Here is a 26,042-nt window from a genome sequence, read left to right on the forward strand (position 1 = left end):
TTATTCGTTTTCTTCATATTGCTGATCCTTTTGAACATCATGTTATTTCATAATCAATAATTCTTTAAAAAGCGTACATTTTTTTTGCTATTGATCTCTTTGCAATAGAAAATATCTTAATCTTTTAACGATACTTAATCGTTCGATTATTTCAGTCATTCTTACAGAAATTAAAATTGCACATTGTTTCTAATTTTCTTAATCAATTTGCATTGATTAAATAATTTTATGTTCAGACAATATTTTTTTTATAGACTAATTTATGCAAGTAAAATGTTCTATAGATAATATAAAGATCAACATATTACATGTAAAATCAATATGATTCTTTCTACATACATTTGTAATATTATAATATATACACAGTAACAATAGTATTCTAAATTTTTTTTAATAATAAACAACAATTTTTTTCGCGAAAGTTACTATTAATATCGATAAATTTATGTCAAGGACATCGTCATTTTGATATATAACCAGGTTGTAGAATATATATATATATAACGCAATACTTTTAAAAACATATGCCACATATATGTATGTGCGTACATATATATATATATATATATATATATATATATATATATATATATATATATCGTGCAATCCAAATGAAAAATATCGCTTTAAAAAGTATCGTAAATCTCAATAGAATTATTTTCCACGTAAACTGCCTAAAAATAGAAATACCCCATGTTTTTAATTAAAACGAAGAAGAAAATGAGTATTTTTCTCATCGTTAAATTGAGAAATGTAATCTTTAAGACAAAATAATATAAAGAAATGTCCGAATGAGTGGATTTATCAATTATGTTGATCATTATGTCGATACGGAACGATTGGAATTAAAATTGAAATAATATGTTAATAAAAATGAAAGGTATAGGCGCAAATGACATAAAAACAAAAATAAAAAAACAGAAGAAAACCCTTATCATAATTTGATCGTTCTTTTGAAATTTCTTTATGCGTGCCAAAAATAGTTACGTGACAAAATAAAAAAAAAAAAAAAATAGAAAAAAGAGAGCAATTATTGACTTCCAATAACTTATATGTCTTTCATTTCGAAAAAAAGAAAAGATTATAATTTTCTTACCGATCGCGAGTTAATTGTAGTTTCTTATTTGTATTCTTTTACAGAAGCTTCGTTTCAATTTTGAACATTAATTATTTAGAATTGATTTCAAAGGACCGACTTTATTATGATCAAACGAAAAATCACTACGGTTCTAAGCAAGAATATATATTGTACATATATACATATGTGCATGTGTAGGTACAATATTTCACCAGAGGAGTTATTATATTTTATATGTATATGAATGCTGTGTAACTTTTTTTATTATATATTTATCGAGGTTGTATCATGGCGCAAAGAATGCTCGTAACCAAGATATTGTAACGGATGTAAAATGTATAGTTTCACATATCTCGTTGTTTCTTTTAAACTAACTTTAAATATATTACGCTGTGAAACAGTGGTGTGCCATTGTTTAAATTGTTGCGGAGTATGTGTTTGATATGAAGAGAAATGAAATATAATTGTGGAATTTATAATTTTGTGTACGAGGTGTGCCTTAAGTAATTATATATATTATTATATTATATATATATATGTATGTATGTGTGTGTATGTGTATATATATATATATATATATATATATATATATATATATACACCATACTCTTTCTTAAAACGAACAGGTAGTATTTTTATACTATAACCTCAGCTACGTATGTTACTTAAATACATATAATGTAAGACGTTAATGAGCGAAGACTTCGAAGCAAATTAATATGGAGAATTTAAACAATTTTTTATCTAACTAAAAAGCGTACTTAGCAAAATGTGAACTTTGATAGTGTATGAAACAATACGATAATTAATGTTACTTAGTATAGAAAACATTGTTACCGAATCAGAAAGGTTTTAAAGTATTGTAAAATTGTAAAATACATTGATCAAAAACTCGTCTATATTCATTCGTATTTTGTTGAAATAAATTTGTATTCGCGAAATATCAATAATATGATTAACGATTTTTTTGTATAGAAGAAAGAAAAAAAAGAAAAACTCCATACAAAGCAAACGTTGTCTTTGTTCGACGTACAATCTTATTGGATATTCCGTTCGATTGTAGTAAGAATGAAATTATTCTATCTGATACTATTCGAAGAACGAAACACATTTTGGTTCCATCGGAAATGACCAATAGATAATCTTCTTTCGGATGTAACGAATACCTACGAATGTTATGAAATTCTTTGTAGGTAATATTTCTTTCCGATATCCTTTTAAATTATCTTATATATGAAATAATTCAAACATATAATTACATAGATATTAAGCAAATACAATTGTTTATGATAAGCTATCTTCTTACCGTAGTCTTTCGTTTATCTTAACAGTGAGATAACATTGTTTTATCTATAATTTCTTTCTATGCAAACGATAAAAAAACCTGTCACGATTTCCGTAAAAATATAGAAACAGTTACATTTCTTATCATATAAAGTGTCATCAAGTGCTGCTGCTAAAGTCTCTTCGTTATTATAAAAAAAAAAAGTTATAATATACTCTCGCTCGAATCCAATCTATCCAATTTAACGTTTTAAAAAGGGAATGACGATTTCAATCGTAGTTTAAATAAAAATTCAGCACTACTTCTCCCATCGCAGTAAGATTTCTCGTTCATGATCAAGCTGCGGCTTAGTGGCGACTCTTAAGTAACGTACCGTCATGGCGACATTACCGCCACGAAAAAATCCAACCGCGACGAAAATTTCGAAGCAACAGTTGACTCCTTTACAAACGCTTTTACAACTTGGATTTCCGAAACATCGAGCGTAAGTATTGTGACAACAATGTAATTCTATTATTAACGAAAACAAAAAAATTTCGATCGTATAAATTTTTATTGTATTTACCGAATGTCATTGTAAACAAACAGCTGTCAAAATGTATAAGACATTTGTAATTTGTTTGATCTCCCGCGTATAGTCATTGCAATTACATTTTTACCTTTTCATTTCTGTAATTGATAATATATTTTATAAAAATCCTAATTATATTTTGTCATTTTTACAGTATTCAATATTGAATTATTGTTTAATTTGTTTTACTTAAACGCGTTACGTTTTCATTATCAAACAATCTGCCGCGCAAACGGATTATTTTTTTTCGCGACTTATACGTTTTTTCCTAATTACAGGGAAAAAGCATTAGCTGCTACTGGACATCGTGGTGTTCAACTTGCTTCTGACTGGTTACTTGCCCATGTCAGAGATCCTACTTTAGATTTTATTACACACAGACAATATGTGTTATATGCTTGTCCTACAGGAGCATTGGCAGAACATCTTTTAACATTTTGGGCAGAAAGCAAAGAGTTAGGTTGGAATGGAGCACATAATTTTATACCACATATTACGCTTGTATCTTTTTTTCAAGTAAGTATAACAATTCATTTTATACGATAACATTAATTAAGGTAAAGAAGAATCATTACTCTTCTATTAGATAAAAGCATGCATCTTGTTCTTTATTATTTTTATTTCTAGGCATCTGATGAATTAACGTCAGAACTTGTAAGTTCTCTTGAAAATATCATCGATCTAGATGAACTTTGCGACCGTATCGATTTGGAAACGTACGTTTCACCCAACTTTATGGGACTTTTTGTCAAAGATGCAGATACAAAATGGCTTACAAAAATTTCTACCAATTATGTTGATAAACTAACAAGCTTAGGTATTACTGCTAAACCTCAAGTAAAATCATTGCATCTCACATTGGCTTATCAATTTCCTAGCAACTTATTTCAACCTCTTCGTTTGATGGTTGAAAAGTTGGGACCAACTACACCAGACAATTGGGAACTTAGATTATACTCTAGAGATCCTAGGTTACAAAATTCGCATGTCCATAAAGTTATACATGCATATACATCTAAAGAACACGATGACTTAGAATTAAGAGTAGGAGATTACGTTTATATACCAGAAGGAGCATGCGATGCTTCTACCGATGGATGGGTTGAAGGTACTTCCTGGTTAACAGGAACTTCAGGACATTTACCTTTAAATCATACAAAACGAACAGCTGAATCAGATTCATGGACACTGCATACTACTATACAAATTAATAATAAGAAAAGTGAAATTGTGGAAGAAGAGGCAATGCCAAAAACAAGAAAACAACAACCGTCATTGCTATCTATGGAAGATTCTGTAGATACGCCAGATGGAGTAGAAATAAATAAAGAATCAGTAATTTCTTGAAACATCTGAACAATTAGATTAATTAAATAATATTTATTCCTAATTCGTATTTCTGTTTTTACATAGATAGAGAAGGCCTCTTCATCACCTGTGGTTTCTGCAAGACAGATCTTCATATGTCGTCATGGAGAGAGAGTAGATTTTACATTTGGTGCATGGATCCCATATTGCTTTGAAGAAAATGGTTGTTACGTACGTAGAGACCTAAATATGCCAAAGGAGATACCACTAAGGAATATACGAGACTTTCAGAACGATAGTCCTTTAACAACTGTTGGAGAAGTACAAGCAGGATTGGTTGGTGAAGCAATGAAATCATCTAACATAAAAATAGATGTTGCTTTTACTTCGCCATCTCTCAGATGTGTTCAAACGCTTGCTCATATTTTAAAAGGCTTAGATTTAGATATACCCATGAAAATAGAACCAGGTTTAATAGAATGGTTAGCATGGTATCCAAACGGTATACCCGTCTGGATGACTTCCGAAGAATTAATTAATGCAGGTTTTAATGTGGATAAAAATTATAGCCAAATAATTCAAGCAAAGGATCTTCCATTAAAAGAAAATGCAGCACAGTATTATGAAAGAAGCTATGAATTAATTAAACAAATCATTGAAAGTACGGTAGGTAACATTCTCATAGTAGCTCATGCTGCTTCTTTAGCAGCTTGTACTAAACAGCTCACTGGTGGTCAGATACCACCAGCAGCAGAAGTAACGAAATTAGTTCAACGAGTGCCGTACTTGGCATGTTTAGCCGCTCGCGAAGGGTTGAATGGGTGGCAACTTCATCCACCTCCTTTTCCTCCTATCACGCACACTAGTAATAGTAGATTTGACTGGAAAGTCTTAATGTAAAAAATATGGAAAATATTGAACAATTGAACTATACTTTGAAACATAATAGAATCGCAATTATAAAAGACTGTCATGATACAATGAATTTTATATAAAAGAATAGTTGATATTGAAATTATCGAAATCAAGAAGAAATACAAGCAGTCTTGCTTCAAAACATATAATACAAAACATATGATATTTTCTTGTTTAGAAATTAAGAAGATTGAGAAGTAATGAATATAAAATATTCGCAGTTCGTTTTTCCCTTACAAGACAAGAATAATAATTGTAATGCATAAGATAGATTATGTAGGAATTTACTTATGTTGTACCTGCATTTCGATTTATCGTAAGTTTGAAATAAGAATAACTTATTTACTAGTTTTAAATGTGAACCATCGAATAATTAAACATCAGTTCTTCAACTTAAATAATGATAAAAATCAGTGCAAAAATAATTTTATTAACTGTTTCCTATCACATGCAACTTCGGTTTTTGCAATATTAATTCAGATCGATATAATTGCCATTTTATATTTGAATCAGAGTGCTGCATTTTGCAAATTTAAACTTTTAAACAGCTTATATTTTATTAAAATTTTTCATTAAGAAGTATGCAATATCAATATTTTTATTTTATAGAATTTTATTAGTAAAAAAACTTAGATAACTGTGCCAATTGATCATGATAATACAAGTTCGATTAATTGAACAAAAATTCCAATATTCTTTTTTGTAAATGATGACATGTATATGTACACATTCATAAGAGATTTGTTTGATGTATATTGTTATGTTTACCAAAGATATATAGAGTATATAACATACTATTTTATTAAAATTGTAAAATAAATGATAAAGAGAGAAGATATACATTTTTCCTCCACATGGTACAAATTTATGAAAATATATAATATAGAGCTTATTCATTCTAATTATGTACATATAGCATATGTTATATACAATAAAATATAATAAAATTCATTGCAAGGAAGATACAATATTTTAATCTTCTATTTTATAGATCACTTAAAAGATATCAAAGATGTCCACGCTCTTTTAGTTTAGCTATTAAAGTATCAACATCAGGTACTATTGCACCAGCCTGCCTAACTGGTGGTTCTTCTACCGAAATAATTTCAATTCTTGCAGACGTGTCTATGCCAAGATCCTTTGAACTAATTTTTTTAATTGGTTTCTTTTTTGCTTTCATAATGTTTGGTAATGTGGCATATCGAGGTTCATTAAGACGAAGGTCAGCGCTAAGGACAGCTGGAGTTTTTAATCTGAGGACTTCTAACCCCCCATCAATTTCTCGAGTAATAGTCAATTCACCATTACCATGTTCGATCTAATAATGAAAAAAATGATAAAAAAAGTAAAACAAATTCCAATAGTAACAAAATATTTTCATATCTTATATTAATAAATTTATTATTTTTTCAGATGATTATCATTAATATCAGAAAATAATGTAATACATTAAATTAAAAAGATCACTTTACCTTACTGCAAAATGTTCCTGCTGGCCAATCTAAATTACCAGCAATCATTTGGGCAGTTTGATTGCTGTCATCATCGATTGCTTGCTTTCCAACAATAATCAAATCAGCTTTCTCATCTTTTGCAAGTTTTGCTAAAATCTTAGATACATGAATTGGTTGTAAAGTATCATATTCTGCTGGTGGTATTTCAACGTGTATTCCACGATCAGCGCCCATAGCTAATGCAGTTCTCAAAGTATCTTGTGCTTGAGAAAGGCCACATGTAACTGCAATTACCTCTTGTGCTAATTTTTTTTCTTTCATTCTTATAGCTTCCTCAATAGCTATCTCATCGAAAGGATTCATTGAATGTTTAATTCCATCTGTAATAACTCCTGTTTTATCTGGTTTGACACGGATCTAAAAAAAAAACCAGACAAATATATTCATTTAAGAATATTTAAAAAATTAAAAATCTCAATATTACGAAATATTCCATTATTCGTTAAACATTAATGAATAACCTTTACCAAGATCAAATTTGATATAAGATAAGATAACTGCTGCTTGTTTTTTTCTTTCTTTAATTAAAGCTATTCTATGTTTAGGTATCCTATGACCCAAAATTTACCTTGACCGCATAATCGATTACTCTTTTCACACCTACAAGTATGCGTGACATAGTTAATACGAAATAAAATATAATATATCGATAAGAAATTAAAATAAAAAATGAGTATTTAAACGAAATCAACTATGTTTACATAAGCTGTCTTCACTGGACGCGCCGAATAGAAATCTAGAAGTAACTAACTGCAGTTAATAGTATAGTGGTATTTGTCGGTGACGTGGCAAACAGCTACAGTTCGAAGTCCAACTGCTCCCAATTTGTACAAAAAAAAATAATATAATTAATAAAATTATATATTAGACGTATGATTGTTACATTCTGTTCAAAATATGATAATTCCAATGAGAGATTATAAGAAAACAAAATTAGGAATATATGAATGAAAAAATTTCAATAGTTTATAAATTATAATCAATGTCTTTTAAAGATTCCTAATCGATTTCCATTTAATATAATAATAATCGAATCGATATGATTTATTTAATAAAAACAAATATAAACATTAATTAATATAATTGACTCTTCGAGAATGCATTCAAAAATTTAAATTATTCTTTATAGAAAGTATTTAAAATATAGGGATCTTGTTGTTTAATTACATAGGGATATTTAATTCATTGCATAGAGCATTATCCTAAATCAAATCAAAAAGATTTAATGCAACCGTTTTGTATTATTACGGACTTCGATTAAAAATTTTTTTTCCTACTGATAATTACTTTTTATAATTGTAAATTATTACAATATATTTGAGTCATAATATGGTATTAAATTCCTATGTTTTTTGTTATATACAATCGTTTATTTCATTTACTAGGTTACACTTACAAATTAATCAAAGTAGAAATCAATGTGGAAGAATTCATTAATATATAAATACATTCATAATCTTAAAGGTCTATGCAATAAATCAAAATACATAAATTTTCGCATATGTGACCACGACAATACACTCTTAAATTTGTTGCATCGTACAAGATTACTTGTTTAATCCTTTTGAGATCTCGTCTTTATAAATGACGTTAAGATAAAAAATACCCTTTCTATTAAAATATTATTCTATAAAAACATTAAAAAAATGCATCATTGTGCATAGTGCATTGTGCTACTGTAAAGTTTGGAAGTAAATATATCACTGGTAAAGAGTCAGACGATTCATTTCTTCCATTAATACTCTGGCAGTTTGTTCAAATACTTTGTAATATATATCAATATGCCTAAAATAAAAAAAAATATACATATATATACAAATTGTTTACAAGATTTATTCATATTTGCTTGTTAAAATAAAATGATTATTACCTTAACACTAATGGAAGTGTCATAGCCACCCTTATGTTGCATTCTTTCTTGAATAGTAGATAAGCAATCTCCAGTCATATTGAAATCATCGCTGCTTATATGCCCTGTATGCCGAAAATTTGTAGGTTCTCCTATCATGCTTCGATCTATCCTGAGCCTGTGATGGGTTTTATGTTTGCTATTTCGTGAACGAGGTTCCTGCTGATGCAAACAACATGTAAAACATTGTATCCAAAGTTCGCTACTACCTGCCATTCTCATTAAAGTTTTAATTTTTCTAGCTCAATTTGTTTGTCTCAAATCTGAAACAAATGATATAATGCAATATTACAAAATAATAAAATATTACAGTTCCTAAATCAAATAAGATCAGACTACTAAAATAACTTAACACATCTTAACCTATATGCAACATAAAACAGTTATGGTAATATATTTGGATAATACATTATATACTTTATTTACACTATACGTGTTACAGTACAATAGTTATTATAAATATTGTAAAACACAAACTTATTCAAAAGTTATTTTCATGTTACTTTTTTTTTTTACTTCTTTGATGTTCCTGTTCGTTCTAACCCGCCAAGAAGCATGACAGACGATCCTATATGGTGATTATATATTGTATGTTTTCTACTACACTGAGCCAAGTACAATTAATCGATTCAGTTTAAAAATTGGACAAACTTGAATCTTTACTGGATTGGTCGATCATAAATGTATATATTTAATAAGTTCAACGTGTAATCATATTATTATAACATTTAATAATACCATATTTTTAGTATCTTTTCAAAAAGAAAAAAAGAATCATTCAAATGTCTTCTTAATGTCAAATTGTAAATCTCGTTAAATTTTATTTTGTTATGTCTGATTATACTCATTATATCGTAAAAAAGATAAATTGCTAGTCATTTGTAGCTACGTTCACTTTGGCGCTCGAAGCGTCGAGCAACGCTTGAATTGAACTACCTGAAGCTACTGTAGCTTATGCATGGTTGCAGTGAAAAGTTGCTTGAGTCACCTTAAGTCACTTCTTTATGTAGTTGCTGTTGCGAGATACGACGGCGTCTTTTGGCAAATTTACTTTGACTATAAATATGTGTTCAATAATAAAATTTGAAACAATATAAGATGAAGTATTTTCAAAGTCACGCATTCAGTACGCTAATTGGAATTTAACCAACAGTAGTATTGTGTTTTAACCGCGTGATTAGTTGGATGAAATTATCGAAACAGACTTCTCTCTTGTGGTAATTTTCTTGAGTATTCTTTTATACATTACCATGAAACATTTCTCTTTAAAATTATTGTGTAGTAATATTAATATGAGTGGAATGTTATTTTGAATGGCTGTATTTATCATTGATTCTTCTGCCTGTCTTAAGAACGTTAATTATGGCGAACGAAGTGCAAATGAACGAAGAATTTGAACCAGTAACAATCGCCATGAATATAGACAAATCGGTAGTTGAGTGAGTAGGGCATAATTTTTTTTCCTTATATCTAAAAATATTTCACATTTAAATAAAATTTTTGTTCTTTCTTTTTCTTTCTTTCTCTTCTTTTTTTTTTTTTTTTTGTTATGTAATAAATATGCTAAAATTGTGTTACGATTTTTCTTTAGATTGGCAGAGGCAAAGAAGGAAATAGCAAATCAATATTATTCTTTGAAACAATACAAGAAAGCATTAATTGGATACAATGAAGTTATTGGTTAGTATATTTATATTATTTTATATAATAAAACTAATCTCCTCCTCTATAATAATTAATAATGGTGATTCTAGAAATGTGTTCAGATGAACCTCGTTATTATGGTAACAGAGCAGCATGTTATATGATGCTTGGCCTATATCGTAACGCTTTGGTTGATGCTAAAAAGTGCATTGAATTGGACCCAATGTTTCTCAAAGTACATATATTTGTGTTATATAAAATATTTTGATATTTAAAGTAATTACGTTATATAATTATATTATTTTTATGTCTTTAGGCATATATCAGAGTTATTAAATGTTCTTTGATTTTGGGTGACATCATAGAGGCCGAAACTAATATATCAAAACTTTTGGAACTAGATCCTGACAATAAAACGATAGCTTCAGAACAAAAAGATTTAGAATATATACAGAAATATCTGAAAGATGCAGATGCTGCTTATGCAGTGAAAGATTTCCGTAAGGTTAGAGGTTTGTGCAAATATAATGCTCATTTCCACAGCTAACAACTGTTAGCAAAGATTATGCAAAATTTAGTGCTACTATTATAGATGAACATAAATTTTCAAGAGCACACGAAAAACACTATATTATATAATTAAACCTACACAATCAAATTATTATATTTTGCAAACTAATGTTCCTTTTGTCAATAGGTTGTATATTGTATGGATCGATGTTGTGATGTGAGTACATCTTGTACAAGATTCAAATTAATCAAAGCTGAATGTCTTGCATTTTTAGGAAGATATGAAGAAGCACAAAAAATTGCCAAGTAGATTAATATTCATTTTTTTTGCATAGATTTTATGCAATCTAAATTATATTGTATTAATTTATATCTTTAATACTTTTCTTATATTTTAGTGACATATTACATATTGACAAACAAAATGCAGATGCTATTTATATTCGTGGTATGTGTTTGTATTTTCAAGACAGTGTTGATAGAGCTTTTGCACATTTTCAACAAGTATTAAGATTAGCACCTGATCATGATAAAGCATTGGACATTTACAAGGTAATAAGATTTAGATTTGTTATGTTAGATTAAATTACATTTAAATGTATGTAATTTTGACTATTGCTTTACTTTCAGAGAGCAAAAGCTTTAAAAAAGAAGAAAGAAGAAGGAAATGCTGCATTTAAAATGAAACGCTATCAAGAAGCATATGATTTATTTACAGAAGCTTTAACTATAGATCCTCAAAATATAATGACGAATGCAAAACTTCATTTTAACAAAGCAACAGCAGCTACTAAAGTAAATTCAAAATTATTGTATATTAAATATTGTTAAATATGTTTTTTGTTATGTACCTAAAAAAAAAACCGTTCCTCATTGTTACAGTTAGGACGATTAAGAGAATCGATTACAGAATGCACAGAAGCATTAAAATTTGATGAAAATTATCTAAAAGCTTTACTTAGGAGAGGCTCATCTTATCTGGAATTAAACGAATACGAAGAAGCAGTTCGTGATTTTGAGAAAGCATGTAAAATAGATAATAGTCGTGGTATGAATATTACATATATATAAATATAATTATTAAAATATCCAATAAAATAAAAATTGATTCTGTATTTAATATTTTATTTTACAGAAAATAAGAGATTCCTTATCGGAGCAAAAATGGCTTTGAAAAAGTCTAAAAAAAAAGATTATTATAAAATATTAGGTATTGATAAAAATGCATCAACTGATGATATTAAAAAAGCATATAGGAAACGAGCTATGGTCCACCATCCAGGTATAAAACTGTTAATAATACTAATATATAAAAAAAGGATACATAAAATAGCAAACCATTCAGTATACTCAAAAAAAAAAAAAAATGGATAATTATTACAGATCGACATGCTAATGCAACTGAAGGGGAGAAGAAAGAACAAGAAAAGAAATTTAAAGAAGTTGGGGAAGCATATGGCATTTTATCAGATCCAAAAAAACGTTTACATTATGATAGTGGCCATGATATGGATGACAGTGATAATAGTATGCAAGGTATGTAAAATTATTCATTATTCAATAACTTTACAACTATAGAATACTATGAATATTTCAAATGATAACAAATTTTTATAGATGTGGATCCTCGTGGAATGTTTCCAACCTTTTTTGCTCAAGATGGGGGCTTTCAATTTCGAACTGAATTTTACAATGGTTACAGTTTTCATTTGGGTTAATAACATTCCAAAGCACATCATGATATCACAGTATATCGTACTATCATTATCTTAGTTTATTTAATATAAAAATATAATGTTTTACTCTTTGCAGTCATATATATTTATTGGTCTTGATATTTAGATCACTATGTACAAAGTTGTATACTGATAGTAGATTATTTTTTATAAGTTTGCTTTCTCCGCGTTTTTTATTCATAAATAAGCAAATTCTCATTCTTTTCAAATATCGTAAATATAGTGTTTTTCACGAAAAAATGGACATTGATAGAAAGATACATTATTTTGAACTTATATTCTTTTAAAAATACTTTCTCTAATCCACCTGGTTTGCATGATATTACAATTCCTTTATTCTATTTCATGGTATTCTTAGAATTAAATATAGTGAATGGACATGCATAGAAAAATTATACATTGAAGCCCTGTTATTGTTATAATAAATGATAATAAAAATTTACAGCTATGCTATAGAAAAGTGTGTTTTATCACCTAAATGTATGTCTTATTGAAAATAATATACTAAAATTGAAATTTGGGTTAAATTTTTTTAGAAATATTCAAATATTCAAATTTATTAATTATATATATATATATATTTATATACATACATACATACATACATACATGTGTGTTTTCATTATTAAAATACGTAAACAATATTTATTACTTTCATATGATATAATCTGTTGTATATTTTATTTTTAATTAAGAAAATATATAATTTGCTCAAGTTACTTAATTAATTATTTACTGTATTATTATAAATATTATATAAGAAGTTCATAACATTGTGTAAATTTTATGTTTAACATAAATTGTTAATCTTTTCTTTTATTGTAATAAGATGATAATTTTATATATTACAAAAAATTGTTTAACATTAACCCTTAATGGTCTATAGACTCTGTTACGAGAACTTTTATGTGAACCTTTAGGGGTTAACAATCATTAAATATTTATTATATATGTGTAATTTTTTATTTGCTTAATAAAAATAAAAATATTTATTGAAAATGCAGTAAAATTTTTGTGAAGTAAAATGTGGCATATAAATTTTATAAATGTATCATAAAAGTAGTATTTTACTTTTTACGATTTTTTATCTCAGTTTTTTGATTTCTTTGATCACCAATTATGCCCATTCTGGTCAATGAATTTCCAATAAATTTAACATGACAACAACAACTTGATGGGAAACGAAACATTTCTGGATTAATCTTACCATTATTAGAAACAGCAGCTAGCTGACGGTAAATGTACTTTTGCTTACATGTAGTTTTATAGCCTTCAGCAAGGCCATTGATTATATTGCATTCACTATTTTCATTACTACAAATAATAATAAATTATATTATAAAATTATATATTATATATTATAAAAATAATTGATATATGATTTTAGTAATAATATTTATTCTTTTTTACATAATATATTTGTTATACTATTTCTACAGCATAGAGCAAAGCTTTACAAACCTGCATGTTTCAATTCGTACTCCTTGTTTAAAATTTTCTTGATTTATAACAAATAACCATTCCTTGTTCTTAGTTTCTGCAGATTTTGGATAAATTACTTGTTCCTAGAATAATGATTGATATTAATAATGAATTTAACACAACAAAAAATTGATAGCATATGTATCTTTCTAATTATAAATCTTACAGTAGATAGACAAAGAGGTGCATCATCTGTTGCATCAATCCTCTGTACAACATCAGGTATCTAGAATATATGAACATTTTATTGTCTGATTTTATAAAAAAATTTAATATGATATATAAAAACAAAAGGCTACTTCTCACCGCATCTACAGTTGCTAAATATTTAATACTATTATTTTGCTGAATTGCAGCATTTATTATTTCTTCAGGATATTCAAATACTCTTTCACAAAAAGTTGTTCCATTACAAACTGGTGCTGGTGATAATAATGTCGCTTTGTGTGATTCACTTGTTAATGTATCTTCAGTAGGAAAAATAAATTTTCCATCTAAGTGTTGTTAAAAAAACTTTGTAAAAATATTTAAAAAAGTATAAGCTGTACTATTTTGTCAAAGATGTATATATACATAAATACACACACACACACACATACAATTTATCAATTGCAAGTAAAAATATATAAAAAAGTATTTTAAAAAATGTTTGTAATTTACCAATATTATTTCTCTGTTCAAGTAATCTTCTTTGTCCTATTTGAGTTCCTGTAAAATTAAGGAATTCAAAAAAATATTTTTATATATATAATATTTAAATTATAATTCCCCCTCTCTCTCTCTCCCTTTCTAAAGTATTATATTATATACTTATAGTTCATTCATTAATATTATTATTTTTGGCTTAGTTATTAATAGCAATTAATTCACTATGTTTATAAGTTTCATTAATTAAAATTGGATCATCATCTTGAAATATCTGACCTCTTATACTTCTATCCTGATCATACATTTGGTTTGTTGTAGAAATTGATGATTGATCCTTTCTATCAAATGTAATAATTTTAGTATGAACTGCATGTTGTGTAGAGTCATTATTATTCGATTCCCAATTTCTATCCACTGACGGTTCTGAGAATTCAAATTCTCCACGTGGATAAGTATGAACATTTTTGAAAAACTAAAAAATAGAAATACCACAAGATTGTATAATAATTCATATTATCCTTGAATTCTGGAAAATTTAATTTCTTAATATATATTTAATAAATATTTGATAAGAAATGAAATTTGATTTTCAGATTTATAAATACAAAATTTACGTTAACGTCATAAAAAAATTAATACAGGATTAATTTAAGAGAAAGAAAAAGCGTTCGCATCTTAACAAATATTGAAAAAAACTATTTATACGTTTTAAATTGCCCGCGTTCGGTAAGATGTACGACGATGTATATATAATCTTTTGAATTAGACTATCTTAAAACTATACATTATACGTATCATTATATTATAATAAAATCTAAAATATTATAAGACACAAATGTAAAATGTAAAAGAATGTAAATATATTTTTTATATATATAATATACAGGTAAAAACTATTTTTAAATTTGATAAAAAAAAACTCACCAGAAGTACGATATATCCACTCACGAAAATCCGACCAAAACTATTAGTCTCTCGTTTCGTCATTTCTTTGATTCAATTGAATACTTTTTTATACACAACAAAGTAGTTCCTTATTTCTTCCTCTTGAGTCTTCTCTTAGACTTTTTCCCTATATTTTGTTACTTTTTTCTTCTTCTTTGTATATTCACTTATTGTGTACACATATACATTTACATATATACATCATACATACGTATCATATATATTCTTTATTTTTTTTTTTTAATTATCTTTGCCGTGTCAATAATAATTGACACTTTACATACGACAATCAAAATCAAATGTTCTATTTAGATTCATCTAAAAACTACTTTCAAAATTATTAAATAGAATGAGTTTAGAAAAATGATGAGAAAAATCTTCCTAATTCACGGTAATAATTCATTGCGTTCAAAGAAATAAAGGACAACACATTGAGATACGAAGATCGTCAGGTTAGGATTAACACGTTGGTGGGGGAACACGGATATATGTATGTACATTTAATCACTTGTGGTTATTTACCACCGGCTAACCACAATACTAAGATGATACTGGGAACCGGATTTTGTGACGCGATATTAAATTGTAATACGCTAATATGAAGGTTGCGTAAACTTTCATCGTTGAAAGTATGCTTTTAGGTAATGAGATGTGTATAACGAGCGACAATAGTGTACAACGACGGACCGTACGTAATGACTGGAAAAAATATTTATATACAAATAGACATCTTATAACAGATTTTGTAAACATTGAGCATCTTCAAAGGTAAAAACGAGTGAAAATATTACAAAGAGGTGGGAATGCCCAAATAAATCCCGCTCAACAGTGTGTCATTTCCGCTAATTGGGAACGGGAAATTTTATCACGATTATTAAACCGCAGTTGTTAACTATAATCGCGGAAGTGATTATAAATTCTTTTAAAATTAGCTGTGGTTTTTTTTTATCGGTAACAAGTTTATTTAATAGTTATTCTAAATTCTAAAAATATTTCAAACATTTGATTGTACATTGTATATTACTTCTGAGCATTATTTTGTTCTATAACAAAATATATAAAAGATAATGTAACCTTAATACATTTGTTAATTATTAATTTAGACGAACACCTTATAAAATGACATTTTTTTAATTTCATACGATTTTATTGATTTTCTTTTCTTTATCATTATTATTATTATTATTATTATTATTATTATTATTATACGAGATAGATAATTGGTCGAATGAATAATCACGTGATGTAATGTGTCTAGTTGCCAGCGTTATAAGTTATAACTAGTGTTTTCAAATCATGTCGGATATTAAAAATGTTATAGAATTGCTATGTAAACATTTGAATTTATCAATTAAAGTGGCAATTCAACCAGAATATTTTAGGTTATCTAAATATAATAATACCACGCAAAAATCTGTAAGTATCAATATCGACGGATAAGTTTGTATCATATTTTGAAACCTTTGTCTATATTAATGACAAATTTCTTTATTTTCCAGGATATATTATGGACGATATTACACATATTAAGCTTTTATGCGGCGAAAGAAAAGCAAAATGACATATACTTTGAGGAATATGGTAAGTTTGTCATTTTCTTTGTGTGTACATATATTTTTTATTTTCATTTATTGCATTCTTTTGTTTTGTTGCAACAATTAAAAAAATATGAATATAATGTTGTAGATAAATTATCTGCTACAAAATTATATTTCGCTTTTTTACAATATCCAGCGATTGAATTTTATGGTTTATCAGAAAGCTGCCATAATAATAGAGTACTTCTATTAGCCTTTGCATGGCTTTTAGCTACACAAAATGTTTTAAATATCGTGGTACGTGTCAATTTGACATCTAGTCTTTTAGGAAGGGAATGTTCATGCCCTGATATATCTTTGGTAAATATGCAAATTTTAAAAAATATTTAAAAATAAAACATATTATTAAAATATAATATTTTTTAGAAAGAAGTATCTACAGTAGAAACATCATGCTCTGTACATACACAAATAAAAAATATTATCCATCACAATAGTAAAGTAAATTTTAATATTAAACATATATCCGAATTAATTTGCAAAAAAGTTAAATTGTTAAATAAAGCTCACGATGCGAGCTTGAATTTTGATCATCTTGCACATATGAATGTAATGGAAATTGCATTTATAAAGCATTTATTAGCCTTACATACAGATTCAAATTTTGTTCAATGTAAACAACAAAAGTCAGATTTGCGTGCTATAGGAGTGATGTTAGATATACATTTAAAATGGATGGAAAAAGAACATCTATTTTATGATTGGATGGTATATTTTGTTATATATTTAATTACTGTATAAATATGAAGATATAATCTGATTGAAAAAATTAATTTAGAAATATAATCTCATTGATTTTAGATAAGTGTGATCAAGGAATATGAGAAATCTGTAGATATTAATATAAATAGAATAAGTTGGGATGAAATTGGTAGTTTCATTTCTTTGTTGGAACATGTCATAAAAAAGAAATTATATTCTGTTTACTCAGAAAAAACAGAAGACAGTCTGGAATGTCGTAACGCTTTCCAATGTACATCTCGTTTATTAAGAACATCTGATATCAAATGTGAAGTTAATAAATGGTTAATGGATGTAACCATTCAACTAAATCAAATAAAAGAAACACTTGGAAAAAATAAAGAAGAGCTCGCATTACAATTGAAAAATATATTAATGATCGTGCCATTGTGCGTTCGAGTTTAATACTGCTATAATATTTTTTTATGAAGCATATGTAAAATTATAACTTTTAGTGGATTTTTATAAGGATACCATACGTCAACTAGATTTCATTTATAAGAAAAAAAATGTTAGCAGAAATTTAAAAAAATCAAATTAGTTAGGCCTAATATGTATTAAACAGAAATTTATCTAAATGTCACGACGTGGGAGTCGTTATCAGGTCAATTACACCGAACGATGAAATAAAAACATTGAGAACCGTGACGAGAAATATACCGATAACAGTCCAATTATTAGCTGTTTCAGCTTTACACATTTGCGCGTCGACCTTTACATCGTATCTACTATTCCAAATTAATCCAATTCCAACTACAACTTGAATAAGTAAACTGGAAGTAATCATTGTCAATGAAGGATAATAATATGGATGCCGACCGTCGGTTTGTAGAACATAACGCAATTGATTAGCATTAGCTGATAGCAATGCTAAATCCATCATTCCTTGAGCAAGAGTCTTTTTATGCTGGTAAATGTTCACATCCGGTATCGGTTGAATCGGTGGTTGCGGAAAAAAGGGATGTTGTCCGCTAGGGTAATTCGGTTGTCCAAACGATGTTTCTGGTATAAGACCGTCGTCGATACCTTTATCACCTGGCCGTGAAAGAATACCAGGTTCTAGATCGTCTATCTCTGGACCCGAAGTTGGTCGTGGATTATAAGTGTTGTCTGTTTCTAAAAGTGCACCGAGTCGCGGTTCCACGCGTGGCAATGGATTTTTTAATTCGAGAGTTAACGGTTGCAAACTCTCATCCGGAATTTCATCCATATATAAAATTTCATCTTGATCACTGTTCGTTCGTTCATTCATTATGATCACATAAAAAAAAACGGATTAACTTTTTCTTTTAATTTTTTAAACGAATGTTAGATTTCCACAATGGAATGATTTTTAATTATATAGCTGTCGCTTTCGTTCGATCATTTAAAAACACTCGGTACTTAAAATAGTACAAATGAATGCAACGAACATTAATATATCGTGATATTTATTAAAATTATACACACGCGAACAACTCGATGTACACTCGAATATTGTGAATCACTCTTTGTATAATTAGACGAGCGATCTAGTCTTTATTCGAAATCACGTGCGGATGTAATTTATAGAATATTACGTACGACGATATTTTCTACTATTTAGAGAAAAAAATAATTGTTTATATTTTATTTTCGTAAAAAATTCTGATAATTTTAAAAATAACATTTATAGATCGGTGTTAAAAATGTCTTGCCATAGAACGTTCATACGACTACTAAACATTACGAAGTCTCCATCGATTCTGTACGAAAGGTCACTTGATCGCAGATAGCTGATTCATTCCAATGATACATCAAACTTAGAAAACCCAATGGTATTATAAACGTATTCATTCTAGTTTTTTTTTTCTCCAAGAAAGAAGAAATGAAAGTAGGCGTTTAAAGAGAAGTAAAAAAGATCTTTTTCTTTAATTCATTCGTATTTAATTTCCTTAAAGCGTTGCAATGATCTCATCCTTGTTTTTCGTATTGAATTTAAATGAATAGATAAAATCAATTTTTATAATTTCTCTATTATTGTTATAGGCATATATTTCGTTAGAACAGAATTAGAGATGATAATATTGAACGATCCGTTGTCAAGCAAACAGTCGCTGCACTCATATACATAAAAGTTGAATCTTTCACGACCGCATTCCTATAAACGTCGAGAAATTCCATTGTAGTATTTGCCAATTCGAAATAAATGTAATATGATCATGTCGGATTTAGATGAATATTTAATTTATTATATTTCATCGTACGATTGATTCGTCTGTTCCAAATTCTACTTAACGAATTAAAATGATTCCTTATAAGAAATGTTGTGCTCAGTGTCCAGGCGTGATAAATGTTCCGAAATGTGAGAGAACTCACGAATGTTGTTTACCCAAATATGTATCAGGTAATTTGAAGATTTCGTTTTTAAAAAAAGCAATGATTGATTATTCTAAAAATAAAAAAAAACATGAAATAGGACTTAAAAGAGCTGACCAAAAGCTATCATGCTATGATAGATTTTCTATCGCAAAAAAGCTTCACGCGGAGAATTTAAAACATCAACCACTTCCTGATAAAGTCAACGACGATATATTGAAGAATTTCAAGCTAAAGGAATCTTTCCATTTACCCTCCTTGAACGAACAATACCAAAACAATAATAAGGGTAATAGTTGTAATAAGTTACGCTCCAAGTATCAATGTGATTCCGTATTAGGATATAAGAAGCCAGAAACAAAAATGGATTTGGCTATTTGCTGGCAGACTCCTGTGGATCCAATTTATGAACCACCGAAACCGACTCACATCGATGGATCAGAGGGAGGAGCTGCACCGGCAATTTTTGAACTTGTACAAGGTGCTCCAAAATCGAGGCGTGATCATTTGCGTTCTAACGATTATAATGCTAAACACAATGACAGTAAGTATCGTGAAATATATGAGACGAATCTCGCAAAAGAAGATCGAGATAAACGCTATGATAATTCACAGCAGAATCAAAATAATTGCGAGCATCATTGTAAATGCATGGATTCTATGAATATCCAAAAATCAATTTCGCGTGAACGTTCTAGATCACAATATTCTATCAGGAAGAGCGGTGTAAACTATGAGAATAAAGAAAAGAATGACCCTAGATTAATCAAATCAGCTGTAGGAATCACTTTAGGTACTGAATCGAATGATAACGCGTCTCGACGATTACCACAAAAGATAGATGTACCACGTCCAAAAACACCATTCGCTAAAAGATCGTTTAGTATAGAAACTTTATCTCCTCCTTTTAGTATCGTAAACGGCTGCAGAGATACCGATTATCCAGAACATTGGAGACTTATGACGGTCTATCAGCAATCTTATAAAAATCCTCGAAAGTATAAAACTAATTTTCACCGTTAGGTATCGTGATTCTTTGAAAAATGATATAAAATAATTATTAATATCGAAATTGCAACTTGGTTCTTCTCCAAATTTAAAATCAATAATAAAAACTAAACGACATCAGATTTTTATTTAGCTGCACATTAAATTAAATTATAATCAAATCATATTAGATCAAATGTAAAATATTAAAGCTATAACATAATAACAATCATTCTTTTATCTTCTTATTTCTCTGCCTTTGCAAAGGTAGTTACTTACTCTTTTGATTAGTTATAGATCAAATAATGTTTAAACCCTTAATAGAAGTTATCATAGACTAGATTTTTTTACATGTTTTGACACTGCATTATATAAAACGTTAAATAAATCTGGATGGGATTCCATAATGAGTTGAAAATTCGTTCTGTGTAATATATAAATCTCACAAATTTCTACAGCAACAATATTAACATTATGATGCATACTTTTCAGAAATAAAAAAACGTCTCCAAAGTATGTTCCATCTTCTAAATGACAAACCTATATTCATATAAAATGTTCTAATAAATCTAATAAATACTTCTAATAAATCTATATTAAATGAAGAAATAATTAGTCATTGAAACATTATATAGTTTCATTAGAAAAACCTCTTTCCATAAATTGTTATAGATTGCAACTGTGCCAGATGCAATAAAATAGAGTCCATCTCCCTCTTCACCAGCTTTAACTATTATATCATTCTCTAAATAAATTTCGAAGTTTAACACATTTATTAACTGTGACATAATAGATTCTGGAATATATTGAAATAATGGCACATTATTGATAAATTTCATATAAATGTTCAAGATAAGTTCCTGAAACAAAAAAGAGCTTATTAATTTTCATGTTCCATTTGGATATTTTATGTTTTTTCAAACCTCTTGCAGGTAAGAGGAAACTTGATGTATTATATGTTGATATGTACTAAATTTTCTTTTGCTACAATAATTATAATATTCTAAAATACGATGTTGTAGATTATATGGTAACTGCTTATATCTTATATATTCTTGTAATTGTTGAAAATGTTTATAATGTGTTTTAGTAGCTGATTGTAATGTATTTATAAACTGCATAATCTGTGCTACAAGTATAAAATATGCAAATATATAGAATATGTTAATCATTTTATGGTTCAATTTATAAATATGTTATTTACCTAAAGCAAAAATAAAGCCAAGAATACCCATAACTGATAATATAATATTAAATAAAATATCATCTGGTGTTTTCATGTCTAAATAATGAGCAGAACAAACTAGAGCAATAGTAGCTCTGTTCAAGCATATTAGATATTTATGAAAATTTGTTCCTCTCTCCTTTAAAGCATCAGAATCAATCCATGACCTGTATATATGTATACAAATTTAAGTTCTTATATTATTCTTTAAACAATTTCTATGCTACAAAAATTATTAAGCGAATGAAACATTCTCTCAAAGAGGAGATGGAGAAACAAATGTTAACTTTAGAAATATTTACCCTCTGTTTCTCCCAAAAACATTAGACACTATCAATGGTATGTAATATTCAAGACATGCTGCCCAATGTACGAATATGATGATAATAATACACATTTCGAATAGTTTATACCATTGACGATTAATCTGATATATCTAAAAATATTTCTATAAAAAAACAAATTCTATTATGCAAAAATTGTTTTAGTAGTTCCAAAATACTCACAGAGCAGAGTCTTCGAGAATAAACAATGATCGTTCGTATCCTAATAATCTTTACTAAGTTGAGTATAACAAAATACCAAGCTGATTTATCGACTATTAAATTAATTAGTTGATATGGCATAGCAGGTAGAATATCCACTATAAATGTACTTTTGATATATTTTCTAATAGAGAAACATTTTATTAAATATAATAGATGTTAATGTAATATATGAATATCAAAAGTAAAATAAATATGAACAAATCCAATTGCTTACATACTTTGCTATTATATATGGATCTAAAATAACAATACTTTTCCAATGATCGTAATATCCAGTAAAAAAAAACGTAATGACATCGCATAAAATAATACCATCTAAGATATTACTGTATATGTACCATTGTTTCTTTTCATCCATATAAAATGCAAGAAATATAGGGTTAATAATAAGGGTTATAAAACTGGTAATAATCATTATTATTTCCCAATATATTCTGTGAATGTAATATGTGTAATATATAACTATGAATATAATGAACCTATTATATAACTATATATATATCAAATTATAGTATATTAAAAATAAATAACCGAAAAACGCTAAAAGGATGTATCATATATGGATAATATTTAAAGTGTCTATTAATTTCATAATTTATTGTTGCTCTATTTTTGAAGCACCATTTTATAAATAGATATTTAGAAGATACTGCACGTTTAAAAAATAAAAAATACAAAAATCCTCTTTTATGTGAAATTTGTTTTTTTATATTTTGTTCCATATCTATTTCCGGTGTTTCACAATTATGGATAATGCTTGGAGTTAGCTACAAAAGTAATAATATTTGTTATGAGCTTACTATAAATTTGAAATAATCAATTATGCTTTTATGATATAATAATAATTTTGTTATTAACCTGATTAATTTTATTTAATTTGATTTCATCAGATACGTATACCATTAAATCCATGTTAGGAAACTTGAAATAAATCTTAATAATGTAATTATATATAAATAATACTTTTAGTTTTACTTGGGTTAACTAAAGATTCTTTTTTGTAATGAATGAACTTATCAAAATGAAACTATGAAAATAAAAGTTATAAAAGATAGTTTACTTTTGTTTCAAAATCATGTATATATATGTTTCATAAATATGATGTTCTTTTATTAAAGTAAACACATGAGACACTATAGTTAATGTATTTTTTACTTTTTATTTCTAGAAAATTATCTTTTTTTTCTGTAATAATTTTTTTTATATACATATATATATATATATAGTTATAAAGGATATTTTTCCTTTTGAATATATTTTAAAAGAAATAATAAATATAATCATATAACACAAAGCATTTAAATTAGTTCAATACTTACTATTGAAACAATTTTATCTATTCTATATTTCCTTCTACCTCACTTCTGCATATTATAGATATACGACGACTTCTAGGTATTTTTTGTCCTTGGAAATAGGATTCCTCTGATCTTAAAATTTCATGATTATATTTATGCCTTGCCACACCACTGAAAGACATTTCATATGTTTCATTAATTGAACTAATAACATTATGCATGAAAAAGTTATGTTTATCATTACTTCATAATATATAAAGATTTGCGAGGTAGAAGAAAATCTTCTCTGTATTCCTGTTCATGACTAACCATTGTAAGGCGCATCACACTATCACTCAATAAACTCAGTCCAGCAATTACATCTCCACAAAACTGTTTTAAAAATATTATATATAATGGAAATATATTAATTAAAAAATATTAATTAAAAAATAATAATACATAGAACATTAGCAATATTTTCTATTGCAGTAATGTAAATCATGGAATAATATTTTTATGAAAGAATAAAATAATTATATTACTATTAAGAATAAAATATTACCCTAACACTATCAACATGTGGCTTTATCCATCCTTCAGCTGTTAAATCTAAAATATGCACTAAATTTAATTGTGGCATTCCTGGTGGAAATGCTTTTTGACGTATTCTATTAATTACTTTCATATTTTGTTCATTCCATTGTTTTCTTTCTGTTTCTCTATAACCATGAATAGCCTATAAACAATTTAAATTCATTGAACGAACAGAATCAAATCATTGCAGTAAAAATAATGCAAATCATATAATTCAACTAACATCATCCCAATGCGAAAACTCATATCGTAAACGTTGCATATATGGGTCAATTTCTTTCATCAAAGAAATTTCTTCTTCTTCGGTAATAAAATTAGGATAAACTTTCATAGTCCTATATAAAGCATCTTTCCAATTTGTTGTGTTTTTATCAGCCTTATTCACTATATTATTCAAATTTGCAATTGTACATTTTGGAAATTTAAATATAATATGTTGAGAAGTCGAATAGACGAAGTTATTTTGAACCCATCGCACTAATGGAACTTTTATCATGTTTACGAAATGATTATTAGAACATTAATATATAAAGTTTGTTAATTTCTTATCATCCGTAATCTTCTATTCTTCTTCTATCACGTGGCGATGACGAATCTACGTAGTCCAATCCGTAATCTCGTACGTTAAAAGACATTAAGTGGACAAATTCAAATTGTATTCAAGGGACACTTTAGAGAATAGTATTTAATTTCTAAAAAAAATATAAACAATATCTTTACTACGAAATGAACGAACAATAATTAAAACAAATATGACCTTGTAAAAGTAATATAATTACTTTCATAGCTCATAGAGTATATCATGTATATGGAAGGTTTTAAACACATTGAAAATTTCATATCTACATTGAACTAACTTCATATTGACATATGGAAACATACCCACTTTATATAATTCTATTTAATGTCTACAAAATTTCTATTTTAAATGAATCAAGAATTCTATGGAACATTATAAAATATTTTATTTAAATAAATTTGCAGAAAGATAATAGAATTCACCTGAATATTAATTATGAAATATCTTTTGGATAAATAATTTTTACAAAAGATCATGATTTTCTCCAATCAGCACAAAAGTTATATAAATACGCTGATTGGTGCGTTGAGAATATTTCGATTCTTAGATACGATATTTTATGTAATTTTTATAAAAAAAAAAAAAAAAAAAAATATTCGTTCTTCAT

The 26,042-nt window shown here is 27.4% G+C and overlaps 10 protein-coding genes across 18 annotated transcripts; 4 read left to right on the forward strand and 6 right to left on the reverse strand.

Moving 5' to 3' along the window:
• The first annotated feature begins 573 nt into the window (after positions 1 to 573).
• Positions 574 to 5,339, forward strand: LOC122630980 (protein UBASH3A homolog). The gene is made up of 4 exons (XM_043816108.1): positions 574 to 2,847; positions 3,213 to 3,450; positions 3,562 to 4,269; positions 4,348 to 5,339. The coding sequence occupies exons 1-4, from the start codon at positions 2,741 to 2,743 to the stop codon at positions 5,140 to 5,142; spliced, it is 1,848 nt and encodes a 615-aa protein (XP_043672043.1). The 5' UTR covers positions 574 to 2,740; the 3' UTR covers positions 5,143 to 5,339.
• Positions 5,340 to 5,567: 228 nt separating this feature from the next.
• Positions 5,568 to 7,427, reverse strand: LOC122630981 (electron transfer flavoprotein subunit beta). 3 transcript variants are annotated; one of them, XM_043816109.1, is made up of 3 exons: positions 7,240 to 7,427; positions 6,630 to 7,028; positions 5,568 to 6,475 (listed from the first exon to the last, which is right to left on the reverse strand). In XM_043816109.1, the coding sequence occupies exons 1-3, from the start codon at positions 7,288 to 7,290 to the stop codon at positions 6,164 to 6,166; spliced, it is 762 nt and encodes a 253-aa protein (XP_043672044.1). In that variant the 5' UTR covers positions 7,291 to 7,427; the 3' UTR covers positions 5,568 to 6,163. The 3 variants fall into 3 exon arrangements, with proteins under 3 accessions (XP_043672044.1, XP_043672046.1, XP_043672045.1); XM_043816111.1 differs by having other exon boundaries at positions 7,133 to 7,405; XM_043816110.1 differs by having other exon boundaries at positions 7,139 to 7,404.
• A 599-nt stretch (positions 7,428 to 8,026) lies between these two features.
• Positions 8,027 to 9,242, reverse strand: LOC122631021 (CDC42 small effector protein homolog). Of its 2 annotated transcripts, none has more exons than XM_043816195.1 (3): positions 9,084 to 9,242; positions 8,542 to 8,843; positions 8,027 to 8,456 (listed from the first exon to the last, which is right to left on the reverse strand). In XM_043816195.1, exons 2-3 carry the CDS (start codon positions 8,800 to 8,802, stop codon positions 8,448 to 8,450), a joined length of 270 nt encoding a protein of 89 aa, XP_043672130.1. In that variant the 5' UTR covers positions 8,803 to 8,843; positions 9,084 to 9,242; the 3' UTR covers positions 8,027 to 8,447. The 2 variants fall into 2 exon arrangements, with proteins under 2 accessions (XP_043672130.1, XP_043672131.1); XM_043816196.1 differs by having other exon boundaries at positions 8,944 to 9,147.
• Positions 9,243 to 9,499: 257 nt separating this feature from the next.
• Positions 9,500 to 12,930, forward strand: LOC122631020 (dnaJ homolog subfamily C member 7). Of its 2 annotated transcripts, XM_043816194.1 has the most exons (12): positions 9,500 to 9,797; positions 9,933 to 10,019; positions 10,172 to 10,260; positions 10,335 to 10,459; positions 10,541 to 10,729; positions 10,922 to 11,040; positions 11,133 to 11,286; positions 11,365 to 11,529; positions 11,617 to 11,782; positions 11,870 to 12,016; positions 12,118 to 12,270; positions 12,352 to 12,930. In XM_043816194.1, the coding sequence occupies exons 2-12, from the start codon at positions 9,943 to 9,945 to the stop codon at positions 12,450 to 12,452; spliced, it is 1,485 nt and encodes a 494-aa protein (XP_043672129.1). In that variant the 5' UTR covers positions 9,500 to 9,797; positions 9,933 to 9,942; the 3' UTR covers positions 12,453 to 12,930. The 2 variants fall into 2 exon arrangements, with proteins under 2 accessions (XP_043672129.1, XP_043672128.1); XM_043816193.1 differs by having other exon boundaries at positions 9,500 to 10,019.
• Positions 12,931 to 13,248: 318 nt separating this feature from the next.
• Positions 13,249 to 15,800, reverse strand: LOC122631189 (neurotrophin 1). Its single transcript, XM_043816562.1, has 7 exons — positions 15,525 to 15,800; positions 14,877 to 15,072; positions 14,613 to 14,660; positions 14,259 to 14,446; positions 14,119 to 14,178; positions 13,932 to 14,035; positions 13,249 to 13,784 (listed from the first exon to the last, which is right to left on the reverse strand). Exons 1-7 carry the CDS (start codon positions 15,585 to 15,587, stop codon positions 13,538 to 13,540), a joined length of 906 nt encoding a protein of 301 aa, XP_043672497.1. The 5' UTR covers positions 15,588 to 15,800; the 3' UTR covers positions 13,249 to 13,537.
• Positions 15,801 to 16,736: 936 nt separating this feature from the next.
• On the reverse strand, positions 16,737 to 19,136 carry LOC122631192 (ninjurin-A-like). Its single transcript, XM_043816566.1, has one exon. The coding sequence runs from the start codon at positions 19,134 to 19,136 to the stop codon at positions 18,465 to 18,467; it is 672 nt and encodes a 223-aa protein (XP_043672501.1). The 3' UTR covers positions 16,737 to 18,464.
• LOC122631187 lies at positions 16,820 to 18,558 on the forward strand. 2 transcript variants are annotated; one of them, XM_043816559.1, is made up of 5 exons: positions 16,820 to 16,961; positions 17,045 to 17,126; positions 17,232 to 17,443; positions 17,510 to 17,851; positions 17,945 to 18,558. In XM_043816559.1, exons 1-5 carry the CDS (start codon positions 16,842 to 16,844, stop codon positions 18,287 to 18,289), a joined length of 1,101 nt encoding a protein of 366 aa, XP_043672494.1. In that variant the 5' UTR covers positions 16,820 to 16,841; the 3' UTR covers positions 18,290 to 18,558. The 2 variants fall into 2 exon arrangements, with proteins under 2 accessions (XP_043672494.1, XP_043672492.1); XM_043816557.1 differs by having other exon boundaries at positions 17,045 to 17,443.
• Positions 19,137 to 20,114: 978 nt separating the features above from the next.
• On the forward strand, positions 20,115 to 21,254 carry LOC122631188. 2 transcript variants are annotated; one of them, XM_043816560.1, is made up of 2 exons: positions 20,115 to 20,249; positions 20,322 to 21,254. In XM_043816560.1, the coding sequence occupies exons 1-2, from the start codon at positions 20,150 to 20,152 to the stop codon at positions 21,242 to 21,244; spliced, it is 1,023 nt and encodes a 340-aa protein (XP_043672495.1). In that variant the 5' UTR covers positions 20,115 to 20,149; the 3' UTR covers positions 21,245 to 21,254. The 2 variants fall into 2 exon arrangements, with proteins under 2 accessions (XP_043672495.1, XP_043672496.1); XM_043816561.1 differs by having other exon boundaries at positions 20,134 to 20,249; positions 20,562 to 21,254.
• A 73-nt stretch (positions 21,255 to 21,327) lies between these two features.
• On the reverse strand, positions 21,328 to 23,703 carry LOC122631193 (potassium/sodium hyperpolarization-activated cyclic nucleotide-gated channel 1-like). The gene is made up of 8 exons (XM_043816568.1): positions 23,513 to 23,703; positions 23,200 to 23,415; positions 22,940 to 23,102; positions 22,736 to 22,869; positions 22,413 to 22,600; positions 22,132 to 22,337; positions 21,859 to 22,068; positions 21,328 to 21,748 (listed from the first exon to the last, which is right to left on the reverse strand). The coding sequence occupies exons 1-8, from the start codon at positions 23,701 to 23,703 to the stop codon at positions 21,539 to 21,541; spliced, it is 1,518 nt and encodes a 505-aa protein (XP_043672503.1). The 3' UTR covers positions 21,328 to 21,538.
• On the reverse strand, positions 22,745 to 25,692 carry LOC122631191 (alpha-ketoglutarate-dependent dioxygenase alkB homolog 7, mitochondrial). 3 transcript variants are annotated; one of them, XM_043816563.1, is made up of 5 exons: positions 25,079 to 25,690; positions 24,824 to 24,997; positions 24,524 to 24,651; positions 24,301 to 24,450; positions 22,745 to 22,881 (listed from the first exon to the last, which is right to left on the reverse strand). In XM_043816563.1, the coding sequence occupies exons 1-4, from the start codon at positions 25,349 to 25,351 to the stop codon at positions 24,318 to 24,320; spliced, it is 708 nt and encodes a 235-aa protein (XP_043672498.1). In that variant the 5' UTR covers positions 25,352 to 25,690; the 3' UTR covers positions 22,745 to 22,881; positions 24,301 to 24,317. The 3 variants fall into 3 exon arrangements, with proteins under 3 accessions (XP_043672498.1, XP_043672499.1, XP_043672500.1); XM_043816564.1 differs by lacking the exon at positions 22,745 to 22,881 and adding an exon at positions 23,621 to 23,748 and having other exon boundaries at positions 25,079 to 25,691; XM_043816565.1 differs by lacking the exon at positions 22,745 to 22,881 and having other exon boundaries at positions 24,589 to 24,651; positions 25,079 to 25,692.
• Between the last annotated feature and the right edge of the window lie 350 nt (positions 25,693 to 26,042).

Source organism: Vespula pensylvanica, chromosome 8, assembly GCF_014466175.1.
Source record: "Vespula pensylvanica isolate Volc-1 chromosome 8, ASM1446617v1, whole genome shotgun sequence".
Lineage (NCBI taxonomy): Eukaryota > Metazoa > Arthropoda > Insecta > Hymenoptera > Vespidae > Vespula > Vespula pensylvanica.